The 26645-nt window shown below is 36.7% G+C and overlaps 2 protein-coding genes across 7 annotated transcripts; both read right to left on the reverse strand.

Annotated features, from left to right (window-relative positions):
* Positions 1–1166: 1166 nt before the first annotated feature.
* Positions 1167–8796, reverse strand: LOC137952038 (NAC domain-containing protein 2-like). The gene is made up of 5 exons (XM_068799101.1): positions 8621–8796; positions 8141–8424; positions 7186–7953; positions 6868–6988; positions 1167–3706 (listed from the first exon to the last, which is right to left on the reverse strand). The coding sequence occupies exons 1-3, from the start codon at positions 8772–8774 to the stop codon at positions 7354–7356; spliced, it is 1038 nt and encodes a 345-aa protein (XP_068655202.1). The 5' UTR covers positions 8775–8796; the 3' UTR covers positions 1167–3706; positions 6868–6988; positions 7186–7353.
* A 3415-nt stretch (positions 8797–12211) lies between these two features.
* Positions 12212–26410, reverse strand: LOC137952039 (uncharacterized). 6 transcript variants are annotated; one of them, XM_068799102.1, is made up of 9 exons: positions 26242–26410; positions 25502–26050; positions 25168–25286; positions 19180–19304; positions 16317–19046; positions 16112–16226; positions 14022–15942; positions 13335–13718; positions 12212–13246 (listed from the first exon to the last, which is right to left on the reverse strand). In XM_068799102.1, the coding sequence occupies exon 7, from the start codon at positions 15637–15639 to the stop codon at positions 14644–14646; it is 996 nt and encodes a 331-aa protein (XP_068655203.1). In that variant the 5' UTR covers positions 15640–15942; positions 16112–16226; positions 16317–19046; positions 19180–19304; positions 25168–25286; positions 25502–26050; positions 26242–26410; the 3' UTR covers positions 12212–13246; positions 13335–13718; positions 14022–14643. The 6 variants fall into 5 exon arrangements, with proteins under 6 accessions (XP_068655206.1, XP_068655204.1, XP_068655205.1 ...); XM_068799105.1 differs by having other exon boundaries at positions 13670–13718; positions 14170–15942; XM_068799103.1 differs by having other exon boundaries at positions 14170–15942.
* Between the last annotated feature and the right edge of the window lie 235 nt (positions 26411–26645).

Here is a 26645-nt window from a genome sequence, read left to right on the forward strand (position 1 = left end):
GGGAAACCCTTGCACTGTAGGAGATGGACCACCCCAATGGACCCAATTCATGCTAGCACCAAACATTTGAGAGGCATTTGACAACTTAGGGTCACCTCCGATTATCTCAGTTGGCCATGTATAATTAGATGAATTGTGTATATTCACTGCACCATTCGTAAAACCAGGTAACTGATCCCCAGTCGAATGTCTAGTGATTGCAGATAACTGAGTCACGACATTTTGTTGTCTCGCTTCCTGCTCTAGTTGTTGAAGTTGTTGTTGCCTCTAAAGCTCTTGAAATTGCTTGTACATAAGTTGTTGTTGCCATAACTGCATATCATTCATTCCTGACTGTTGTTGTGATGGATGTTGTGGCATACCAGACTGTTGGCCCCTCATGAGCTGCGGTCTACTACAAAGGAAGTCAAATTTAACAGAAGCTTCAATAATGTCAAATCTTTCAGAATTTCTTGTAGAAGCCAAGCGTTGTTAATGTGCATTCCCTTGTTGTAGTTCAAGAATAGATAAGCTTCTTGAAGTGAAATTAAGCCATTCAGGTATTGTTTCTTCCCCCTGAAACTCTGTCTGATTGAGCCTTCACAGAAGACACTGAGAACTACGCACGTAGCCATTGAAACTCTGTTGGTCATTTTTTGTTTGACAAACTCCTGCCACAGTTGCAACTGTGCAATGTCATCACCAAGTGGCAACCCTGAAGACTGCCAACCATTTCCTCTCTCAGAATCTCCTAAAACTAGTGCATCACACAATTTGTTAAGAAAAATTAAAAAAAATATATCATATTTAAAAAGACGTTAACTAGACCTTGACAATAACAAATAAGAACAAAGAGCATTACAAAAACCTTTGACTATCATATACCTGATGCATGAAGATTGTAGTTCTTTGTCGAAGAATTCAGAGCAACTCCATTTTGTCTATGCACCCGAGGATTGTTGTTAAAAACAGGTCAATTCCCACTCGGAACTTTTGACTGATGCTGACCCTAGATCTTATTGTCTTGCTAAAAAAAAAATTAATAGAGTAGAATTGGTAGGGGTGGTGCGAAAGTGTACTTTTTGTGTTAGTGTTCGCAATAAAAAATACAGTTAAAGTATTTTTTTTTTGTTAGTATGTATAATAGAAAGTGCCGATAGAATTTTTATTAATAAAATATTCTGAAAATTTTAAATTTTATAACTTTTACTCTACCTTTTTATTAATTATTTATGGGTCAATTAAAGCTCATAAGCCATTGCCAATCACTTGGACAAGATGACCTCCCCTTTCCTCTCCTTACAATGCTTCTCCCTTTTCATCATTGTACCGAGGAAGAGAACAAGGGAGGGAAGAAAGAAAGAAACAAAGCGCTCAAGCTCCATCTCGCACCGGGAAAAAAAAAACAAGAACTAGACAGAAAAAAGAAGAAGTAAACGAAGAAAGGGAAGAAAATCGAGAAAAAGCGAATGGAGAGAAACAATAAGAAAATATATTATATAAAAAAATAGGGAAAGGGGAGACCTCAATGGACAAAAGCTAAAAGGAATGAGGGAGCAGAAAAATCCTTGGTCAAGAGAATTAAGAGAACGAAACTCAGAGAATTCAAAGGAAGAAAAGAATAAAGAAAAAGATGGGATGACGGTAATTTCCTATGTAGTCCAGTGAAATGGTAGAAAGATTGGTCGCATCTTCTTCATCCAAAAGAAAAAGAAGTAATAACGGTTTCCCCCACCAACGATGGTAAGGAAGATCTCAACACCTCTCTCCGACACACTCTCAAAAAGATTAGAACTGCTTTGGGCTAGCATAATTTTAGCCATCGAGCCATCACAAGAGAGAGATAGAGAGGATTGGTCTTTTCATCTTCCTCAAGAAAGACAGAAGAATTGGAAGAAATACCTTGAGGAAGAGAACGGAGAGAAGATAAAAGAAAAGAAACATTAGAAGCTAGAGAGTACAGCACAGGAGTTCTGCATTTGGTGAGAAAAAAAACGAGACATATGAAAATTAGAACAAGAAAAAGAAAAGAAGAATGGAAGAAATTAAGATCAAGAGAAAAAGAAAGAATAGAGAGACATAGAAGAGGCGAGAAGAATTAAAAAAGAGACGCATAGAGAGAAGTCAATAGCAGTTCTGGCCTTTTTGGACAAGGAGGCTGATTTAATGGTTTTTTTAAACTCAAGCTTTAATGGTTTTGAAAACTGATTTTCCATTTTAAGCACTGAACCAAAGTGATTAAAAAGGTTTAAAAATGCATGTTCTGGCATCATAATACTAAATCGCAAGAATGAATCCATACTCGAAGTAAAGAGCTTAATATGAATAAAAATTGCCTTCATTCCCATTAACAAAGAAGAATTCCACTAATTTTGACTTTACAACAGTAACAAAGCTTGCGCCAATAAGTTTTTTGAGTTGGGAGTTGATTCTGAGAAACAGGACAGCCACCCAGAAAAGCTGTATACGATGGGCCACACATGGAATCACACCCCTTAACAAGTTTGGGCACTCCTTTCTGCACATGAAACAGTAAAACAAAAGAAGAAGACAAGAAGACAAGCAACACACAAAAAAAAAAAAGGGGAACATTAACTATCGCATTGTCATAAAGAGAAAACAATGAAGAATCAGTTTTGCTGTTGAACACCTTAGGATTTTTTTTCTCAATGAATGCTGACCCCATATCCCAATGATAATTGAACCAATACCTGTATTTAATTGAATGTGTATACACAACAAAAACAAAAACCACCAACCAGCCAAGTCATGGTAACATGCTTATCAGAACTACTCCATATTACCTAACCAACTTATCACTTATCCCTGAGAACAACAAAGATTCCTCCTATCTTAAACTATCTCATCACAACCTTCCGATCACTATACCTTATGACCATTACTCCTTTCTCTCCTATTTACAGAACAGCACTCTGAATCAAGTAATGTCAGGGATTTTAATTTCCTTACGACAATATCCTCATTTTCCTTTAAAAACAAAAATAAACTCTTCAAAATGCTCTTAAATTTTAGTCCCTTTTGTCCATTGTCAAGCATTCAAGTGATACAATTTATGACTAGCAGGGAACAAGAATAAAAAAACAACAAGTTTGAATAGAAGCTTGTCATAATCCAAATAAGAATTTAGAAACAATAAGTTTGAACAGAAGCTTGACAGATCCAAATAAGCATCTAGAAACAACAAGTTTGAACAGAAGCTTGACAGAATCCACTATAAGTACATGGATTCAAGTTTGATGTGTATGACCCAGACATGGAGTAGGAGAGATGGAAGACAGCATGCAAAGACCCAAAAAGTTTAAAAATAAGTCCCCCCTAATTATCCTGAATGACCATCCTGCAAAGCAAAGAACACTTCCACTAGGGAAAATAGACAGTGATGCTTTTACTAACAATAGAAGAAACAAGTAAGAACGTTGCCTCTTTCTGCAACAAAGCTTACTTTTAACTTGTCATCGAGTCAGTGACAACAATAAACAATGTGTTACCAGGGGCAAATTTGTTGCTACCAATACCCCTTACAGTAACAACCCAACAACTTTTTTGTTTTGTTTTTTTGAACGTTGATCACACTCATATGCTACACCCTTTCCTCCAGTGAGACTTAATACAAAACCTCACACAAAACACCCCTCACACCCCGATGTAGCCATTAAGCCAAAGGCCCAATCTAACAACACTGCAACTTTTTCCAAAGAAAATACACCTGAAACAATGTAAGGTTAAAGAGCATCATTAGTGCCTCTCAAAGCCAGCTACTTTTGTTTGCAGCTTGATTATTTTATGTCGTCCCTCTTTTATGCAATAAATTATCTCGCCATCATAAAACATATAAATATAACTTCAACAAAAATCAGGCTTGTCCATTGACAGTGATGATCACGAGTCTGTACCTTTGAAAAGCAACTAAAAAGAAAAAACAATTTTTTTTCTTCAATATTTAGATTCCACCAGCAATGAGTAAAATGTTCTCCGCAAACTGCTGGAGTTGAACAAACAGGAAAGGGTTATCCTAGTTTGGCCGTAGAATGAATAGCCTCAATTAGCAGTGGCAGTACTCGAAACTTCCACAGTGTCTGTGAGTTGATAATTTAAGAATTCAGTGCCAGATTTTTAATAATACTATGTATCCAATTTAAGTTTAAACTTCAGACCTTTGCCGAGAAAAAAATGAGAATAGCAATCTCCAGAGATTGATGAGTCATACAACTTTTTTTTTTTTTAATGACATTTTCAAAAACACATTCCCTCACCCATCTCTGTTTAAGGTAACCAGTTAACCCCTTGGTCGAATGCTTCATATTCTTATTTGCGTTCAAAATATATATTTATACATATGTTTCAAATAGCATTATGTTTGCAATAAGATCTAGATGCCACTACCACACTCAATGAAAGCAGCACCAACTGAACTAACGAATTGGAGTAAAAAAATTAAAAAAAAAATCTTCCGAATAACCCTTTTTGGGGATTGCAAATATGTAAACATCATGACCATCATTACTAACTCCTCATCACTAGATGGCAAACATAAAGAGAGAGCACAAGAACAATTTTATACGACATATTTCAAAATATCCACATCGGACATGGCTGACTACATCGAAATTACCATGCCAAGTCCGTGATGATGCCACATTGGTTAAATGACAGAAAACCAATTAATTTCTCCATCAGAAATAAAACATACTGCAAAGTTAACTGGGCACAATTAGTATCTGAATGATGCACATATCATACATTTTAAAACGAAATTACATACTCATCTTTCACAATCACTATTTATCAAAACGATGGAAAGATACTGAATGATCAACTCTCCTTTTTCCAAAAAAAATCAGGCATGATTTAACATGCAAGAGAAAAGGGTGGTGCAAAGGATACAATGAACCCCTAGCCATCCAATACAGAAGGATGAAGCCCACATGTTGGTTGGATGATGAAAAAAAAAAATGTTTCCAAACAATGTAAGAATCTAAAAGCTTCATTACCTTTAGAAAGCTACGTACTCAAAAAATATATTGCTGATATTACTTGCTCTAGTGAATTCAAAGAAGCACATAACAAATGTTTTTCAAAGAATGTAAGAAACTAAAAGCTTCATTAACTTTAGAAAGCTATATGCTCAAAAAATATATTGCTTGCTCTAGTGAATTCAAAGAAGCACAGCCGGTACACACCCACAAGAAAACTCATATAGACCAATTTCCCTAAGAAATCAAGATCTTCACTTCACTTTCACTGTAGCTTTTATTTGACATCAATAGAGCACTTTTCCCTTAATAGGTCTATCATAGGTGAAAAATTGCATTATTACAAACAGAATCCAAGTGGAGTCTGTATAGTGGACGTCTAACCAATTCAAAATATCCTTGGAATCACTTATCTTCATTTTCCAAATTGAAAGGAATTGGTCCAAGAAACGAGTTCAACAAATTAATTTCATGATACATTTTGGTGAACCTGCAGGGCAGTTCGACCACTTTTCACAATGCAAGACCCAAAGAAATAAGAATTATAAATTGGAAAAATTGCATTACGATGTCCATGGATAACAATCTGAATGTTTTAGTTAGCAGTTGAGAGTTAATTGATGTTCTTTAGGCAACTTATCTCACGTTCAAGTTCAAACAAGATTATGATAATGAAAAGAAGTTGGCTGACACATGACTATCACTTCAAGAAAAAAATAGTTCACCTTTCCCAAGTGATTGACTTTCTTAATAGGAATCACTCTCTTAAAACTATCAAAACATCATGTAGTGAGTGAAGGTCACTACTGTGGCCCACATTGCACTCTGCTCGGCCACTTCCTTCCTATGAAGGCTGCTAACATGCACGACTTCATGTGGATGGCTTTGCTCGCCCTTAATTCTTGATTGATTTGAATTTTCTCCCTTTTTTTATCACCTTTTTAGCACAGATTAGTAGTTTGCTTCATTTTTTTTTTCTTTATAAAACATGTCAGTCAAGAAGAAGACCCTTGTTACCAAAAAGTGTAAATGAACTCTTTTCATATAATAACAAACAACCAATGATAAGTCAATTGAAGCTAAAAGTGCAACCATCTAAGCGTTGGTTCGTGGCCCTCAAAAGACAAAAAAAAAAAGAATTTATGTCCACCGAGTTTTGGCTACATGCCTCGACCATTATAGACCAAGAAAGAGAGCAAAAGACCAGACAACATTGCAAAAGAAAAAAAGCTTTTAAAATATGGATTGACAAGAACAAAAAACCAAAACTGATAATGGAGAGAACATGATCCAATACCCTCACAGACTGGAGAACCATAGACAACTAAGTAGATAAATGAAAGCATGCATGACGGTCACTGCACAAAGAGCTTTGAACCTAAGATCTCCCATTTATAAACACCTCACGCAAGCATTGAACCAATGCCTAAGACGATGAACTACAGGCCACATGAATGGAAATACATCTCATAGAAAAGAAAGAGCAAAAAAATGGCCAGAAGATGTTTTCACACATAAAAAAGAAATTAAATTAAAAGCAGATTTACTACTATAGCATTCACCAAGTAGATTTCTAAAATTCTACTAGTTACTACTGACAGAATGTTATTTGTTCCTTTTTTTCTTTTGAATGGTCTGAATGATATCATAACATAGTAAAGGGGATGTAGACAGTTGCACCAGATTGTATAAGAAGATTATATTATCATAGTTAAAAATTTCAAACTTCAGAAAAGAAACAGGGCACCATAAACGTGCCATCAAAAAAGAGGCCATGAAATTGTGATAATAAAATTCCAATTTCAATGTAAAGTAATCATATGGGAAACAAAAGGCGATGGATTCTCATGAAAAATACTTGTTCTGGAAAATATGTCTAGTAATTCATACATACCGCACATGAGCATGTGGAACAGGCCCCAACATTTCAACTCTATCATGTAAAGAGTGTTTCTCTCCCTCATCTCTTCCAACCATTCGCGTTTTGGTCCGTCTCCTCCAATGATGAAGCGGACCTTTCACCAACATTTTTCCCCATTAGAGAGAGAGAGAGAGAGACACTAAAAGAAAGCTGATAGTAAACAGCCTATAAAATCCTACCTAGTAGATGGTTTCTTTATCAATTATATTCGCCCAATTTCACTTTGAAGCCATAAAAAATACACATGTAGGAAAAGAACTACTCAGATATCTAGAGGCATATTCTACTTACTTGTATAAAAGACCCAGGAACCGCCGTTAAAAAATCTGATAGGTCAACGTAACCTCCAAAAGGATTATTGGCAATAAAGTTCCATTTAACAGTAACACTTGAAGCACCACTTTAGAGATCACATAATTCACGCAAGAAAACAATAACCAAATTCAGGAATGAACCAAATCATAACAGTGGCATATGGTTCCCATCTGAAGGTAGATCAGCTGGTGCGGGCACCATGAAGTCACAATCCCAAAGCTGATCAGCAAAGTGATCATCAGAGGGCTCATAATTCTCGATAACAACAGATGATTCTTGCATCTTTCCTGAGCATCTAGCTGTATCCGTTGGCGAGTGTGTAGAGAAATATGACACACTCGTGGTGCTGCTCAGGAGGTTATCATGGGAGGAAGGCACCGAATAACTGATCTGACCATCAAACTGTTGCGATGTTCCAATGTCATGGTAATCCCAAAGCTGATCAGCAAAGTGATCATCAGATGGCTCATAATACTCGATAACAACAGATGATTCTTGCATCTTTCCTGAGCAATTTGCCGTATCCGTTGGCGAGTCTTTAGATAAATACGATGCAGTCGTAGCGCTGCTCACGATGTCATCATGGGAGGAAGTCTGTCTTGGCTCCGAAGGAGTGATCAAAGCCGGACCATCAAGCTGTTGCGATGTTCCAATGCCATGCGCTGTGTCCAAATCAGTTGCACTATGTTTCCCTTTCCCACAGTGGGAACGAATTCTGCATAAGGCCCAGGAATTGAAGTGCGTCTGTTGCCAATAAATAAAAGGATGATCAGTACTTAAAAAGAGAATTATACATAGAAGCCAAATAGGTAACCCAGAATTGAAGGAGAAAAGATGATGCATGCGTATCTTAATTCTTAAACCTAAACCAAGGTAAGCCTTAAACGAGAAAACAAAATCAGGGCGACCTAAAGTTAAAATCCAAAGCTACCTTGCTGGGTCCGTCATGAAAATGTTGTTCGTCGGAGACGTATTCGTGCATTATCCAGTTGGTCTTCTTGGCATTCTTGGGTTTAGAGTCTCCCTGCAGCTGGTGGAAGACGAGCGTCCTCTTGTTGCCGACTACTCGGCCCTGGTGAGTGATCTTTTCGAAGGAGCCACTGGCCTTCCAGTAACCATTGTCCGCCTTTCGATTCGGCCGTCTTCCGTTAGGATGCTTGGCCTCCCTCGGAGTGAAAAAATACCAAACCTTCTCCCTAGCAGGAGCGTATGTTTCTGTAAAATTATAGCACGAGTTAGGATAAGACGCACGGAAAACATAGATAGAGATGGGAGGAAGAAGAAAAAACATAGACGCATCGAACTTCATTATACAGAGATGGATGATCGCTGAACATAAACTTGAAGGCTTTGAAGAAGGCGAGAGTAGAGAGCCAAAAGGAAAAGAAAAATAAAAAAAAAGACAGGGTACCTGTGAGCTTCTGGGGATGGAAGGCGTAAACGCTAGCATGGTGGATGGGAGAATCAGACACATTCTCGGATCGAAGCATCATCGACAAGAAATGGGTAACCAGTTCGACGTCAGTGGGGTTGAATCTGAAGCCCACTGGCACAGGAAAGGACATTGGCGGCAAACTAGATTCTGCTTCTGCTTTCCGTTTCGTTCCTCTCTCCATCTTCCAAAACGTGCCTAATCTCGGTGAATCAACAGTTTTTTATAGTTTACGGTTACGGTGAGTGAAGCTTAGCCATAACCAAATCAGAAAGCTTATCTTTGGTCTGAATTGAAGTTTTTATTTGAAAGATTCTGGAGGCAGTTAATTGATTTTATCGTTATTATTATAATTATAATAATACGATTACAATTATTTCTGATTATGCATCTTAAATATTTTTATTATTATTAACCATTGATACTTAGCTAGTAATCATTAATCATTAATAAATTATTTTCTTAAACCAATTATGTTTGAATGTAAAATCTTATTTATTTCTTATAACTCAGTTACTAATTACATAAACCCTGAATCCATTCACTATTACTAAACCCTTATATGTCAATAAGTAATTAATATTACGTAATTACTATAATGAATGAATGAATAATTTTACCAAAGTTACATGAATAATGTATAAGGACCCAAGTTTGAACTTATAAAAAAGGTTCTCATTTTCGAATAGGCGGGGACCATTATCTTATAAAAATGAACGGCCTAATCTTTCAAGTTCCATCTCGTTCCCAACCTGATGATCACCCCACCCCTACTTCGAGGGTGGGGGATGTCTTTTATGTGGTTATGTTTATTTCTTTATAATAATTTAAATTTAATTATTAATAAAGGAATTGGTAACTAGGTAGTATTTTAACAAGTACAGGGTGCATTACTCTTAGGGGGGGGTTTAATGCATGTACCTAGTGCATGTGAAAGTGAGAGTGAGTCACTTCTTAGTGTTAGAATGGTAGCCTGTGTTAATGCCCAAAATCAAAATTGTAGTGTAGCAAGAGAACGAGTTACTTTTTTATAATATACCTAAACAAATATTTAACCAAAACAAGCATGGTTACTACCCTAACTAGTAATTTAATGTAGTATTAAGATATATTAATATACTAATTAATTAAATAAAATATTCTATTAATAAATTAAGATAGATTTTGTGTAGTCTAAATTAATACAATAATTATGTATGACAATTAACTGGTGCAATAATTAATTATAAAAATAGATAAATAAAAAATAAATATAGTGTAATATTTTATATAAGATATATTTTACATAGACTTAATTCAAAATATATTTCCAAAATAAAAATTAGTTTAATTAATGTCAAAAAACAGAATAATTAAACATAAATACTTGAACAAATTGTTTACTTTTACAATATTTTAATTGCCACTCTTAAATCACAAATTTAATATTGTTATAAAAATTATTAGTATAATAAATACATATAATATTTTCGTAAAATCATAAGATAATTTTTATGTAGTATAAATTAATGAATTATTTCCAAAAAATTAAAAATCGTTAGTTGAATTAATGATAAAAATTAGAATAATTAAAAAAAATATATGATCAATAACTTGCTTTCACAATATTTTAATTACCACTCTTAAATCAATAATTTTATACAGTAATAAAATTAATAAATATAATTAATTAATTAATATAGTATCTCCAAAAAAAATTAGTTTAATTAATTTCAAAAAACAGAATAATTAGTATAATAAATACATATAATATTTTAGTAAAAGCATAAGATAATTTTTATGTAGTATAAATTAATAAATTATTTCCTCAAAATTAAAAATCGTTAGTTTAATTAATGATAAAAATTAGAATAATTAAACAAAAATACATGATCAATTACTTACTTTAACAATATTTTAATTACCACTCTTAAATCAATAATTTAATACAGTAATAAATTTAATAAATATAATTAATTAATTAATATAATATCACCACAAAATTAATCATCAATAGTTTATTTACTGATAAAAATTGAATAATAAAAAAAAACACTTGATCAATTGCTTACTTTAACAATATTTTAATTACAACTTTTAAATAGTTAATTTCATTTTGTAAAAAAAGAGAGAATATTATAAATAAATATAATATAATATTCTATTAATAACTTCAAATAGATTGTACGTAGTATAAATTAATAATATATTTCCACAAAAAATAAAATTATTAGCTTAATTAATAGTAAAAATAGAATAATTAAACAAAAATGTTCGATAATGAACGAAATTAATAATGAGCGAGAGCGAGAGGGAGATGGAAGACCGAGAGCGCCGAGATGAGAATGGGATCCACTTTTGCGAGCTGGTTTCGATCATGATTGAGCCTGACGACTTGTACCGATTATCAAGCTTAACTTGGAGCTCAACTCAACTCTTATCCATTTTTTTTTTACAAAGGCAAAAGAAATTTTCCTTCCCTCGCTTTAATTTCATTTCATTGGTGTTGGAGTACTCTAAGGAGGGTTGGGAACTTGGGATCCCTCCCTTTTATTGTATTCATCTAAAGTTAAAAGGTGAAAAAGAGTACAATTTAACTTTTGTTAGGTTAAGTTTCCAACTAATATTTTCATACAAGAAAATTAGTAGAATAGAATTGGTAGGGGCAGCGCGCACGTGTACTTTTCTGTGTTAGTGTTTGCAATAAAAAATACAATGCAAAATACTTTTTTTTGTGTTAGTATGTATAATAGAAAGTGCCGATATAATTTTCATTAATAAAATATTTTGATAAATTAAAATTTTAGAACTTTTACTTGACTTTTTTATTAATTATTTACGGGTCGATTAAAACTCTTAGGCCATTGCCAATCACTTGGACAAGATGACCTCCCCTTTCATCTCCTTTTTTCATCATTATACCAAGGAAGAGAATAAGGGAGGGAAGAAAGAAACAAAGCGCTCAAGCTCCATCTTGCACTGGAGAAGAAAAAAACAAGAACTAGACTGAAAAAAGAAGATGTAAACAAAGAAAGGGAAGAAAATCGAAAGAAAGCGAAAGGAGAGAGACAATAAGAAAATATATTATAAAAAAAAAAAAAAACAAGGAATGGGGAGACCTCCATGGACAAAAGCTAAAAGGAATGAGGGAGCAGAAAAATCCTTGGTCAGGAGAATTAAGAAAACGAAACTCAGAGAATTCACAGGAAGAAAAGAATAAAGAAAAAGATAGGGATGACGGTACTTTTCAATGTAGTCTAGTGAAATGGAAGAAAGATTGGTCGCATCTTCTTTGTCTAGAAAAAAAAATATTAGAAATAAAAGAAGTAATTATGGTTTCCCCCACCAACGATGGTAAGGAAGATCTCAACACACTCTCTAAAAGATTAGAACTGCTTTGGGGTGGCATAATTTTTTTTGTTTTTGAATGTTGACCACACACGTATGCTACACCCTTTCCTCCAGTGAGACTTGATACCAAAACCTCACATTGAACACTAGCACGACCCTAGTGAATTCAAAAAATTTATTGCTTATATTGCTTGCTCTAGTGAATTCAAAGAAGCACATCCAACAAGCACCCACAAGGAAACTCACACAGACCAATTTCCCTAAGAAATTAAGATCTTCACTTTCAGTGTAACTTTTATTTGACATCAATAGAGCACTTTTCCCTTCATAGGTCTATCATAGGTGAAAAATTGCTACCAACATAATCCAAATGGAGTCTGTCTAGTGGAAGTCTGACCAGTTCAAAATATCCTTGGAATCACTTATCTTCATTTTCCAAACTAAAAGTAATTGAGTCCAAGAAATGAGTTTAGCAGATGAATTTCATAATACATTTTGGTAAACCAACAGGGCAGTTCGACCACTTTTCACAATGTCAGACCCAAAGAAATAAGAATTTATAACTTGGCAAATTACATTTAGTTGATTACGATGGTCATGGAAAACAATCTGAATGTCTTAGTTAGCAGTTGAGAGTTCATTGAGGCTCATAAAAGATTATGATAATGAAAAGAAGCTAGCTGACACATGACTACAACTTCAAGAAAAAAATAATTCACCTGTCCCAAGTGATTGACTTTCTTAATAGGAATCACTCTTTTAAAACTATCAAAACTTCATGTAGTGATTGAAGATCACTACTGTGCCCCACATTGCACTCTGCACGGCCACTTCCTTCCTATGAAGGGTGCTAACATGCAAGACCTCCTGTGGATGGCTCTGCTCGCCCTTAATTCCCGATTGATTTTAATTTTCTCCCTTTTTAGATCACCACTTTTAGCACAGATTAGTAATTTTCTTTATACTTTATTTTGCTTTATAAAACATGATAGTCAAGAAGAAAATCTTTGTTACCAAAGCAGCCAATCACTGGCCAGCAGAATAGAAGGAAATAACCTGAAGTACACCCAGTCTCAGGCTAGATAATAGATGGTAAAAGTATCAAAGGTGTAGACTAGGAGATGCTTACAGACAAACAAAAGTAAAAGAAGGATTTTCAGCACACACCTCAACAAATCGCTTTCCAGTTTCCTTGCTCTGCCGATGAAGTCTTCAGCAACATTTGCAAAAAAACTTTCACCTAGACTTCCTGATTCCTTCTGCTTTTCAGATGTCCTGCATCATTTCCAAAAACTCAAGTTAAAGCTGGAAATCAATGTGTATGATAATGCCTCTATTGCAATCAGGTAGGAGCAGTACTGACGTGCCCTCATGGTTAGAATTTAAACAAGAATCACTTCCTCAGGAATATACAATACAGCATGCATCTCCTACGGCTAGTCTAGCAGCAAAGAATGTCAGTGTCTCATATTCTGATGTTGCATCTGCAGATAACATTGCTGCTGGTAAGGCGCGAAGTAGTTGCTGCACCAGCTGTGGGTTCAAAATGAGCCTCCTCCTAGGACGAGGTATGTATAGTCCCTCTTCAAACATTTCTGCTTCATCTTCCCACAGCAATAGGAAACAAGAAGTGAAGCTCTTACAGAGTCCATAACATACAAAACAGTACTTGCACTATTAAATCAATATCCTTTCAACCTTCTCAGCCCGTCGATTCGTAGCTTGTGCCCAATCCAATTCTGCTTCACTGCAAAAACAAAGAGTTATATAATTTACAAACCAATTCCACAGTAGAACAGTCAATCACTTGCTCACAAAAGATCCTTGGAAACCCAACAGTAACTTGCTTTATAGGAAAGCAAGCATCTAGCTTCCAACAACACCACCCCACAGGAAGGAGAAGTCTAACAAATAACTCCCTTGACTGTGATTAACCCAATTATCTATCAGATGCTAAAAAACCAGAAACCCAATGATTCCAGAGAACGGGTATAGCAATAATGATTCTACAACAAGTTTTTATGCAATTAAGCCAATTCTTTATTACCACCTGATGGTTTGAAGCCTCTGGAATCGGTTTGTTACTTCTTAGTGCCATGTCAGAAGTTCTGATATGGAGTTTTTGCGCTTTTTTGGTCTCACAATAGCCAAGCTATGGTCAACAACTGGAGGAGCTAAGGAAGAAGGCAAATGCTCACTTGCTGATACTGCAGTCCATCCAGCATTTGCTTGATCAGCTACTACAGAATATGAGGTCAGAGGCAAGCTCTCTGGAGCCTCTCCAAAAAAAATTTGTTGAGCAGCCATTTTAGCATTCCTCCTTCAACTGTCCAGCCCATCATACATACCGAGGATCTGCCCATTTTCATAGGTTCCATATTGCTTAAACCAGGAAGGAGCCATCTGTGGATTAACAGGAGCCTGGATTCCAGTTCCTCGAAAAGCTGCTACACTGAGATGACCAGTATAGTCTTGCATTGAAATGCCTCCATCCGGAGGCTGAGAAGAAGTATTAGCACTTTTATCTTCCTTTACCTCCGATGCAAAGCAGAGCATTTTAGAATCAGACGAGCTATCATTGTTCATAGCATCTCTACCACTTGTCCCATATCCATAGATAAAACGCTGACCTGTTTTACCAATAGATTGTTGAGTATCAAGACCAGAATCGGTCACTTTTTAAGTCTTTTGACACCTTTCCTATTTGGATCAGCCTCTGCTTCCCTCATCACTTGCATTTGGTGCAGTAAACAGTAATTTTGATGTGGAAGACTTGAGGGGTGTAGAGAACGGCAAAAAGCTTCTATATCAATATTGGAAGTGAAGGTAACGGGAGGGGGGACTGTTTGGGATGGTTCCTGCTGATGCGAATGGACAACTGATGAGAGAGAACCGGTAAGTTCTGACTGTTGCTGTCCACCAGCTGTTTGTTGGGTTAGGTCAGCTCTCTCAGAATGGGAGGTGCTAACTTTACCTGCTTGTTGCTCTTCCCCACAAGGCGACAACTGTGAGTTGACAGAACATGCACCAAATTGTGATGACGCATCTCCACCTTTCTTGACACTCCAATCATCTTTCTTTGCTGTAGCCCATGGTGTTCCTTCCAAACTGTTTTCTAATGGACGCATAGATTGGAAAAGATTGGGAGGAGCCTTTTGCTGTGGGCCTAGACGTTGCTGAGATGGAACACTGGTCCATACCTTATGTAACATCTTTGAGAAACCACCACCTTGCTGTGTGACAGTGGATTCTTGTTGGCCTGAACTTCTTATAAAAGTAGTATTAGCATTCAAATGATGGGACCGAGTAACATCAATCAGGTAAGGCCTAGAAGCAAGATTAAGAGGACCACGAAGAGATTCCTGAGCAGACTGACCAGCTGAAGCTCCATCATGAGAGTTACGGGTACCTCCAAATCTGGAAACGAGTTTACTTTGTGAATTGAAATCAGACTGATTCCCAAATGGAAGGTTTGACGATTGATCCATCCCTACTTGCTTGGCACCACTAGAAACTTGTTGCTGTGGCTGATGACACGGAAAAGCAATGGGAGATGAAGTGGATCCACCCTGCATGGTTGAACCTGCGGCTTCATTGCCTGTTTGTGCTGGAATATTGGGTCTGATATGGTTACTGTGTTCCCAATGTTCCTGTTGTGTCATTTCCATAACAAAGCCTGAGTAGTGCCAGAAGGTGTCCGCGCCTTGTCCCCAGAATCCGGATCAATCTGGCCTCAATTCAGTTCATTAACTCTTTGGCTACTTGCCGTTGGCTGTCGTTGAGATGGGAGCCCCAGCCGTAAACCAAAACCTTGAGAGATAGCTGATTGTTTACCAAGAATATGAGATGCAGACGCATCAGAACCAACTGATTCAGGTCTGTCTGAGGCATTAACGTCAGATGAGCCAAAATGTGCTGCATTGTTCTCCCTTGACTTGACCACCTTATGAAGAAGCTCAAGCATGTTTTGGCTGCGAAGTTCAACTTTTGATACAGTACCGAATAATAAACACTCTCTATGAAATCAATTGAATGCCAGATTCTGTTCTATTATTTTCTAGGAAAGTGAAGCCATGCAATGTAATTAATAAAAAGGTATCACATTTGCCCACAAAATAAAAGAAGGTGAGACACTGGCACCTTGTCTGGACGGTCAAGCGTACAAACCAGCTGAACTATCAAAGGAAGTAGATGTTCTAGACTCAAAGCCAGAATGAACATCTCTGGAAACCGGCTCCCCTGCTTTTGAGTTCCTCTGCAGATACAACATACATGTACTGAGAAGGAAGAAGAAAAGGAAAATTAAGGAGAAAAAAAAAACTAAAAGATTAACTGTCTCATTCACCTTCTCCATGTCAGCACCACTGTTTAGAACAACCTGGCCAGAGAATTTTGATTGCCCAAGATAACCTTGCTCCTGACCTATCGTTCCTTGACTAGCTTGCTGCAGCAAGCCCTGCGAATTTGAAAATTGTCTTGTGCTTTCATCAGATTCAATTGCCACATTTCCCATTGGATGGTACTGAAACTTACGGTATACAGGAGCTTTTCGACCAACCTGACCGGAAGATTTTTGGTTCCCACTAGCTGAAGGACGGGAATCACTTGCATTTAACCAGGCATTCTCTTTCAGACCAACCCTGTGACAGTATTTTGGCCAGGATGACCAAAGATAAAGCTATCACTTGAGATCACCTTCTGAAGACAATTGTCTTGTTTCTTATCACATTCACCTGACACTCTATCAGAATTACCTGAGGATAATTCCTGAACTTGTTGGGCCTTTGTCCGAGGTTGATATTTTCCTAAATTTTCATTTCTTCTATAATTCAAAGAAGAATCAACAATGCGTTTTTCAAAATCGAGTTGTTGATTATTTAGGAATTGTTGACTAATACCCTGACTGGCCTTTGAAACACCTGAACCAGTTACAACATTAAGGTTATTCACAAATGAATCTTCTCCACGGCCATGCGGACTGCCTGCAACCTGTTTTTGTTCAAACCGACCAGTTGCATTAGAGAATGGCAAGCCACCAACATTACTATCATTAGCTCTCCACATACCATCATCATGAGCCCTCTCCGTGTGTATAGGCCTCTATTGGTGGTCATTGCTCTGTGAATCTCCATTCAGTGAAAGTGTCTCATTAATATTCCAACCATTTGGCTTAGACCCACCGGTGCTATACGAAGTCATACTCCGCTGTTGGGCCCAAGGGCCCCGCATGTTCTGCAAAGTCAATTCCATATCTGAACTGGGTGCCGCATTACTTGATTGTTCAAATATTTGACCTCACCAAGCACCTTCTGTAACAGTTCCCACATGCATGGCAGTTTGACCCTGAAGACTACCCTCAGGTGGCTTTTATGAGGCACTCGGATCTAACCATCGTCCCTGTTGGGGTGATCTCTGAAGGGACTCAAGTGAGGTCTCAGATCTTACCCTTTCACTTGGTTCAAATGCAAATTTGGTACTTGTCAGTTGAAAGCCATCAGGACTAGCAGTGGAATCCTCAAATGAAAGAAGAGGAGTTTTGCAAATTGTTGTCCACTGTCGATGTATGATTCCCCGGTGAAAGATCTGTTTTCTTAACCACTCCACTCATCCTGTTTACCTGTGTCACTGCTGGAAGCTTCTGCTACAGTTGACTGCATAAGAGCACTCCAACTACTACTCTGAATAGATGGAAAAACATTTAAGTAATCATTACCCTCCAACTGGCTTCCGTGCAGAACTCCACTTGTACTACCACCATTATTCCGACCAAAAGCACCCCAGATGCCATCTGAACTAAACAAGATCTTCTCCTCTGTAGGATCTAGACTAACAGCTCCCAGAGAGGGAACAACCTGTGTGGAAAATTTTTGCTCCATGGTTCCAGCCCAACCAATATGATCTTGCCTTCCATGAAATTCTTGTGTTGAAGAGTTCCTTGCAAGAGAATTAACTTGATGAAAATTGCCTAAAATAACACCATTGCCAAAGGTATCCACAGGAACTTGGCCAAACAATTTTTTTCCCTGAAAACCTTGTTTTGATGCTAAACTACCATCCTGTAAGCGAACCTGATATGCAAATACATTAGATTGATCACTCTCAAAAGAATTAAAAGCAGCAGCATGCATCATCTATTTCTCTACTTGGCTCCCCCCTTTTCTGTTCAACAGATCTGACCCATCTTGAGAAATCCCTTGAATATAAGGAAAATGATTCAAAGAACCACTTCTTGCACTTGCTACAGGAGCTCCATAAAGAGATTGGTCAACTTGTTGCTGCGGAACGAAGCCCGTTGAACATAAAGCCTGACTCCGGTCCTGTGAAAACATAAGCCCATTGGGAAACCCTTGCACTGTAGGAGAAGGACCACCCCGATGGACCCAGTTCATGCTAGCACCAAACACTTGAGAGGCATTTGACAACTTAGGGTCACCTCCGATTATCTCAATTGGCCATGTATAATTAGATGAATTGTGTATATTTACTGCACCATTCGTAAAACCAGGTAACTGATCCCCAGTCGAATGTCTAGTGATTGCAGACAACTGAGTCACGACATTTTTTTGTCTCGCTTCCTGCTCTAGTTGTTGAAGTTGTTGTTGCCTCTAAAGCTCTTGAAATTGCTTGTACATAAGTTGTCGTTGCCATAACTGCATATCATTCATTCCTGACAGTTGTCGTGACGGATGTTGTGGCATACCAAACTGTTGGCCCCACATGAGCTGCGGTCTACTACAAAGGAAGTCAAATTTAACAGAAGCTTCAACAATGTCAAATCTTTCAGAATTTCTTGTAGAAGCCAAGCGCTGTTCATGTGCATTCCCTTGTTGTAGTTCAAGAATAGATAAGCTTCTTGAAGTTAAATTAAGCCATTCAGGTATTGTTTCTTCCCCCTGAAACTCTGTCTGATTGGGCCTTGACGGAAGACACTGAGAACTACGCACGTAGCCATTGAAACTCTGTTGCTCATTTTTTGTTTGACTCTTAACAAACTCCTGCCTCAGTTGCAACTGTGCAATGTCATCACCAAGTGGCAACCCTGAAGACTGCCAACCATTTCCTCTCTCAGAATCTCCTAAAACCAGTGCATCACAAAATTTGTTAAGAAAAATTAAAAAAAATATATCACATTTAAAAAGACGATAACTAGACCTTGACAATAACAAATTAGGACATAGAGCATTACAAAAACCTTGACTATCATATACCTGATGCATGAAGATTGTAGTTCTTTGTCGAAGAATTCGGAGCAGCTCCATTTTGTCTATGCACCCCGACGATTGTTGTTAAAAACAGGCCAATTCCCACTCGGAACTTTTGATTGATGCTGACCCTAGATCATATTGTCTTGCTCAAAAAAAAAAACTAATAGAGTAGAATTGGTAGGGGTGGTGCAAAAGTGTACTTTTTGTGTTAGTGTTCGCAATAAAAAATACAGTGTAAAGTATTTTTTTTTTTGTTAGTATGTATAATAGAAAGTGCCGATATAATTTTTATTAATAAAATATTTTTAAATTTTTAAATTTTATAACTTTTACTGACCTTTTTATTAATTATTTATGGGTCGATTAAAGCTCATAAGCCATTGCCAATCACTTGGACAAGATGACCTCCCTTTCGTCTCCTTACAATGCTTCTCCCTTTTCATCATTGTACCGAGGAAGAGAACAAGGGAGGGAAGAAAGAAACATAGCGCTCAAGCTCCATCTCGCACCGGGAAAAAAAAAAACAAGAACTAGACAAAAAAAGAAGAAGTAAACGAAGAAAGGGAAGAAAATCGAGAAAAAGCGAATGGAGAGAGACAATAAGAAAATATATTATATAAAAAAATAGGGAAAGGGGAGACCTCAATGGACAAAAGCTAAAAGGAATGAGGGAGCAGAAAAATCCTTGGTCAAGAGAATTAAGAAAACGAAACTCAGAGAATTCAAAGGAAGAAAAGAATAAAGAAAAAGATGGGATGATGGTAATTTCCAATGTAGTCCAGTGAAATGGTAGAAAGATTGGTCGCATCTTCTTCATCCAAAAGAAAAAGAAGTAATTACGGTTTCCCCCACAAACGATGGTAAGGAAGATCTCAACACCTCTCTCCGACACACTCTCAAAAAGATTAGAACTGCTTTGGGCTAGCATAATTATAGCCATCGAGCCATCACAAGAGAGAGATAGAGAGGATTGGTCTTTTCATCTTCCTCAAGAAAGACAGAAGAATTGGAAGAAATACCTTGAGGAAGAGAACGGAGAGAAGATAAAAGAAAAGAAACATTAGACGCTAGAGAGTACAGCACAGGAGTTCTGCATTTGGTGAGAAAAAAAGACGAGACATATGAAAATTAGAACAAGAAAAAGAAAAGAAGTGTGGAAGAAATTAAGATCAAGAGAAAAAGAAAGAATAGAGAGACATAGAAGAGGCGAGAAGAATTAAAAAAGAGACGCATAGAGAGAAGTCAATAGCAGTTTTGGCCTTTTTGGACAAGGAGGCTGATTTAATGGTTTTTTTAAACTCAAGCTTTAATGGTTTTGAAAACTGGTTTTCCATTTTAAGCACTGAACCAAAGTGATTAAAAAGGTTTAAAAATGCATGTTCTGGCATCATAATACTAAATCGCAAGAATGAATCCATACTCGAAGTAAAGAGCTTAATATGAATAAAAATTGCCTTCATTCCCATTAACAAAGAAGAATTCCACTAATTTTGACTTTACAACAGTAACAAAGCTTGCGCCAATAAGTTTTTTGAGTTGGGAGTTGATTCTGAGAAACAGGACAGCCACCCAGAAAAGCTGTATACGATGGGTCACACATGGAATCACACCCCTGAACAAGTTTGGGCACTCCTTTCTGCACCAGAAACAGTAAAACAAAAGAAGAAGAGAAGAAGACGAGCAACACACAAAAAAAAAAGGGCAGCATTCACTATTGCATTGTCATATAGAGAAAACAATGAAGAATCAGTTTTGTTGTTGAACACCTTAGGATTTTTTTTCTCAATGAATGCTGACCCCATATCCCAATGATAATTAAACCAATACCTATATTTAATTGAATGTGTATACACAACAAAAACAAAAACCACCAACCAGCCAAGTCATGGTAACATGCTTATCAGAACTACTCCATATTAGCTAACCAACTTATCACTTATCCCTGAGAACAACAAAGATTCCTCCTATCTTAAACTATCTCATCACAACCTTCCGACCACTATACCTTATGACCATTACTCCTTTCTCTCCTATTTACAGAACAGCACTCTGAATCAAGTAATGTCAGGGATTTTAATTTCCTTACGACAATATCCTCATTTTCCTTTAAAAACAAAAATAAACTCTTCAAAATGCTCTTAAATTTTAGTCCCTTTTGTCCATTGTCATGCATTCAAGTGATACAATTTATGACTAGCAGCGAACAAGAATATAAAAACAACAAGTTTGAACAGAAGCTTGTCATAATCCAAATAAGAATTTAGAAACAACAAGTTTGAACAGAAGCTTGACAGATCCAAATAAGAATCTAGAAACAACAAGTTTGAACAGAAGCTTGACAGAATCTACTATAAGTACATGGATTCAAGTTTGATGTGTATGACCCAGACATGGAGTAGGAGAGACGAAAGACAACATGTAAAGAACCAAAGAGTTTAAAAATAAGTCCCCCCCCCCCCCCCACTAATTATCCTGAATGACCATCCTGCAAAGCAAAGAACACTTCCACTAGGGAAAATAGACAATGATGCTTTTACTAACAATAGAAGAAACAAGTAAGAACGTTGCCTCTTTCTGCAACAAAGCTTCCTTTTAACTTGTCATCGAGTCAGTGACAACAATAAACAATGTGTTACCAGGGGCAAATTTGTTGCTACCAATACCCCTTACAATAACAACCCAACAACTTTTTTTTTTTTTTTTTTGAACGTTGATCACACTCATATGCTACACCCTTTCCTCCAGTGAGACTTAATACAAAACCTCACACAAAACACCCCCCACACCCCGATGTAGCCATTAAGCCAAAGGCCCAATCTGACAACACTGCAACTTTTTCCAAAGAAAATACACCTGAAACAATGTAAGGTTAAAGAGCATCATTAGTGCCTCTCAAAGCCAGCTACTTTTGTTTGCAGCTTGATTATTTTATGTTGTCCCTCTTTTATGCAATAAATTATCTCCCCATCATAAAACATATAAATATAACTTCAACAAAAATCAGGCTTGGCCATTGACAGTGATAATCATGAGTCTGTACCTTTGAAAAACAACTATAAAGAAAAAACAATTTTTTTCCTTCAATATTTAGATTCCACTAGCAATGAGTAAAATGTTCTCCGCAAACTGCTGGAGTTGAACAAACAGGAACGGGTTATCCTAGTTTGGCCGTAGAATGAATAGCTTCAATTAGCAGAGGCAGTACTCGAAACTTCCACAGTGTCTGTGAGTTGATAATTTAAGAATTCAGTGCCAGATTTTTAATAATACTATGTATCCAATTTAAGTTTAAACTTCAGACCTTTGCCGAGAAAAAAATGAGAATAGCAATCTCCAGAGATTGATGAGTCATACAACTTTTTTTTTTTTTTTTTAATGACATTTTCAAAAACACATTGCCTCACCCATCTCTGTTTAAGGTAACCAGTTAACCCCTTGGTCTAATGCTTCATATTCTTATTTGCGTTCAAAATATATATTTATACATATTTTTCAAATAGCATTATGTTTGCAATAAGATCTAGATGCCACTACCACACTCAATGAAAGCAGCACCAACTGAACTAACGAATTGGAGTAAAAAAATTAAAAAAAAAATCTTCCGAATATAAACATCATGACCATCATTACTAACTCCTCATCACTAGATGGCAAACATAAAGAGAGAGCACAAGAACAATTTTATACGACATATTTCAAAATATCCACATCGGACATGGCTGACTACATCGCAATTACCATGCCAAGTCCATGATGATGCCACATTGGTTAAATGACAGAAAACCAATTAATTTCTCCATCAGAAATAAAACATACTGCAAAGTTAACTAGGCACAATTAGTATCTGAATGATGCACATATCACACATTTTAAAATGAAATTACATACTCATCTTTCACAATCACTATTTATCAAAACGATGGAAAGATACTGAATGATCAACTCTCCTTTTTCCAAAAAAAATCAGGCATGATTTAACATGCAAGAGAAAAGGGTGGTACGAACCCCTGGCCATCCAATACAGAAGGGTGAAGCCCACATGTTGGTTGGATGATGAAAAAAAAAAATGTTTCCAAACAATGTAAGAATCTAAAAGCTTCATTACCTTTAGAAAGCTACGTACTCAAAAAAATATATTGCTGATATTACTTGCTCTAGTGAATTCAAAGAAGCACGTAACAAATGTTTTTCAAAGAATGTAAGAAACTAAAAGCTTCATTAACTTTAGAAAGCTATATGCTCAAAAAATATATTGCTTATATTGCTTGCTCTAGTGAATTCAAAGAAGCACATCCGGCACACACCCACAAGAAAACTCATATAGACCAATTTCCCTAAGAAATCAGGATCTTCACTTCACTTTCAATGCAGCTTTTATTTGACATCAATAGAGCACTTTTCCATTAATAGGTCTATCATAGGTGAAAAATTGCATTAATACAAACAGAATCCAAGTGGAGTCTGTATAGTGGACGTCTAACCAATTCAAAATATCCTTGGAATCACTTATCTTCATTTTCCAAATTGAAAGGAATTGGTCCAAGAAACGAGTTCAACAGATGAATTTCATGATACATTTTGGTGAACCTGCAGGGCAGTTCGACCACTTTTCACAATGCAAGACCCAAAGAAATAAGAACTATAAATTGGCAAAATTGCATTACGATGTCCATGGATAACAATCTGAATGTTTTAATTAACAGTTGAGAGTTAATTGATGTTCTTTAGGCAACTTATCTCATGTTCAAGTTCAAACAAGATTATGATAATGAAAAGAAGCTGGCTGACACACGACTATCACTTCAAGAAAAAAATAGTTCACCTTTCCCAAGTGATTGACTTTCTTAATAGGAATCACTCTCTTAAAACTATCAAAACATCATGTAGTGAGTGAAGGTCACTACTGTGGCCCACATTGCACTCTGCTCGGCCACTTCCTTCCTATGAAGGCTGCTAACATGCACGACTTCATGTGGATGGCTTTGCTCGCCCCTAATTCTTGATTGATTTTAATTTTCTCCCTTTTTTTATCACCTTTTTAGCACAGATTAGTAGCTTGCTTCGTATTTTCTTTTTCTTTATAAAACATGTCAGTCAAGAAGAAGACCCTTGTTACCAAAAAGTGTAAATGAACTGTTTGCATATAATAACAAACAACCGATGATAAGTCAATTGAAGCTAAAAGTGCAACCATCTAAGTGTTGGTTCATGGCCCTCAAAAGACAAAAAAAAGAATTTATGTCCACCGAGTTTTGGCTACATGCCTCGACCATTATAGACCAAGAAAGAGAGCAAAAGAACAGAAAACATTGCAAAAGAAAAAAAGCTTTTAAAATGTGGATTGACAAGAACAAAAAACCAAAACTGATAATGGAGAGAACATGATCCAATACCCTCACAGACTGGAGAACCATAGACAACTAAGTAGATAAATGGAAGCATGCATGACGGTCACTGCACAATGAGCTTTGAACCTAAGATCTCCCATTTATAAACACCTCACGCAAGCATTGAACCAATGCCTAAGACGATGAACTACAGGCCACATGAATGGAAATACATCTCATAGAAAAGAAAGAGCAAAAAAATGGCCAGAAGATGTTTTCACACATAAAAAAGAAATTAAATTAAAAGCAGATTTACTACTATAGCATTCACCAAGTAGATTTCTAAAATTCTACTACTTACTACTAACAGAATGTTATTTGTTCCTTTTTTTCTTTTGAATGGTCTGAATGATATCATAACATAGTAAAGGGGATGTAGACAGTTGCACCAGATTGTATAAGAAGATTATATTATGATAGTTAAAAATTTCAAACTTCAGAAAAGAAACAGGGCACCATAAACGTGCCATCAAAAAAGAGGCCATGAAATTGTGATAATAAAATTCCAATTTCAATGTAAAGTAATCATATGGGAGACAAAAGGCGATGGATTCTCATGAAAAATACTTGTTCTGAAAAAATATGTCTAGTAATTCATACATACCGCACATGAGCATGTGGAACAGGCCCAAACATTTCAACTCTATCATGTAAAGAGTCTTTCTCCCTCATCTCTTCCAACCGTTCGTGTTTTGGTCCGTCTCCTCCAATGATGAAGCGGACCTTTCACCAACATTTTTCCCCATTAGAGAGAGAGAGAGAGAGAGAGAGAGAGAGAGAGAGAGACTAAAAGAAAGCTGATAGTAAACAGCCTATAAAATCCTACCTAGTAGATGGTTTCTTTATCAATTATATTGGCCCAATTTCATTTTGAAGCCATAACAAATACACATGTAGGAAAAGAACTACTCAGATATCTAGAGGCATATTCTACTTACTTGTATAAAAGACCCAGGAACCGCCATTAAAAAATCTGATAGGTCAACGTAACCTCCAAAAGGATTATTGGCAATAAAGTTCCATTTAACAGTAACACTTGAAGCACCACTTTAGAGATCACCTAATTCACGCAAGAAAACAATAACCAAATTCTGGAATGAACCAAATCATAGCAGTGGCATATGGTTCCATTCTGAAGATAGATCAGCTGGTGCGGGCACCATGAAGTCGTAATCCCAAAGCTGATCAGCAAAGTGATCATCAGAGGGCTCATAATTCTCGATAACAACAGATGATTCTTGCATCTTTCCTGAGCGATTTGCCGTATCCGTTGGCGAGTCTTTACAGAAATATGATGCAGTCGTAGCGCTGCCCACGATATCATCATGGGAGGAAGTCTGTCTTGGCTCCGAAGAAGTGATCAAAGCCGGACCATCAAGCTGTTGCGATGTTCCAATGCCATGCGCTGTGTCCAAATCAGTTGCACTATGTTTCCCTTTCCCACAGTGGGAACGAATTCTGCATAAGGCCCAGGAATTGAAGTGCGTCTGTTGCCAATAAATAAAAGGATGATCAGTACTTAAAAAGAGAATTATACATAGAAGCCAAATAGGTAACCCAGAATTGAAGGAGAAAAGATGATGCATGCGTATCTTAATTCTTAAACCTAAACCAAGGTAAGCCAGAATTAAACGAGAAAACAAAATCAGGGCGACCTAAAGTTAAAATCCAAAGCTACCTTGCTGGGTCCGTCATGAAAATGTTGTTCGTCGGAGACGTATTCGTGCATTATCCAATCGGTCTTCTTGGCATTCTTGGGTTTAGAGTCTCCCTGCAGCTGGTGGAAGACGAGCGTCCTCTTGTTGCCGACTACTCGGCCCTGGTGAGTGATCTTTTCGAAGGAGCCACTGGCCTTCCAGTAACCAATTATGTTTGAATGTAAAATCTTATTTATTTCTTATAACTCAGCTACTAACTACATAAACCCTAAATCCATTCACTATTACTAAACCCTTATATGTCAATAAGTAATTAATATTACGTAATTACTATAATGAATGAATGAATAATTTTACCAAAGTTACATGAATAATGTATAAGGACCCAAGTTTGAACTTATAAAAAAGGTTCTCATTTTCGAAT

Source organism: Aristolochia californica, unplaced genomic scaffold, assembly GCF_029961685.1.
Source record: "Aristolochia californica isolate CCGP_79_NKW_82.1479 unplaced genomic scaffold, dmAriCali1.0.hap1 SCAF_15, whole genome shotgun sequence".
NCBI lineage: Eukaryota > Viridiplantae > Streptophyta > Magnoliopsida > Piperales > Aristolochiaceae > Aristolochia > Aristolochia californica.

What these genes read in the sequence shown, in the direction of transcription:
- LOC137952038 (XM_068799101.1), bottom strand. Translation starts at nt 8,774, where the DNA reads ATGTCCTTTCCTGTGCCAGTGGGCTTCAGATTCAACCCCACTGACGTC. An exon ending in CCATCCCCAGAAGCTCACAG is followed by an intron (nt 8,425 to 8,620) that starts GTACCCTGTCTT and finishes ATAATTTTACAG; the next exon opens with AAACATACGCTCCTGCTAGG. An exon ending in TTCATGACGGACCCAGCAAG is followed by an intron (nt 7,954 to 8,140) that starts GTAGCTTTGGAT and finishes TATTGGCAACAG; the next exon opens with ACGCACTTCAATTCCTGGGC.
- LOC137952039 (XM_068799105.1), bottom strand. Translation starts at nt 15,639, where the DNA reads ATGGAAATGACACAACAGGAACATTGGGAACACAGTAACCATATCAGA.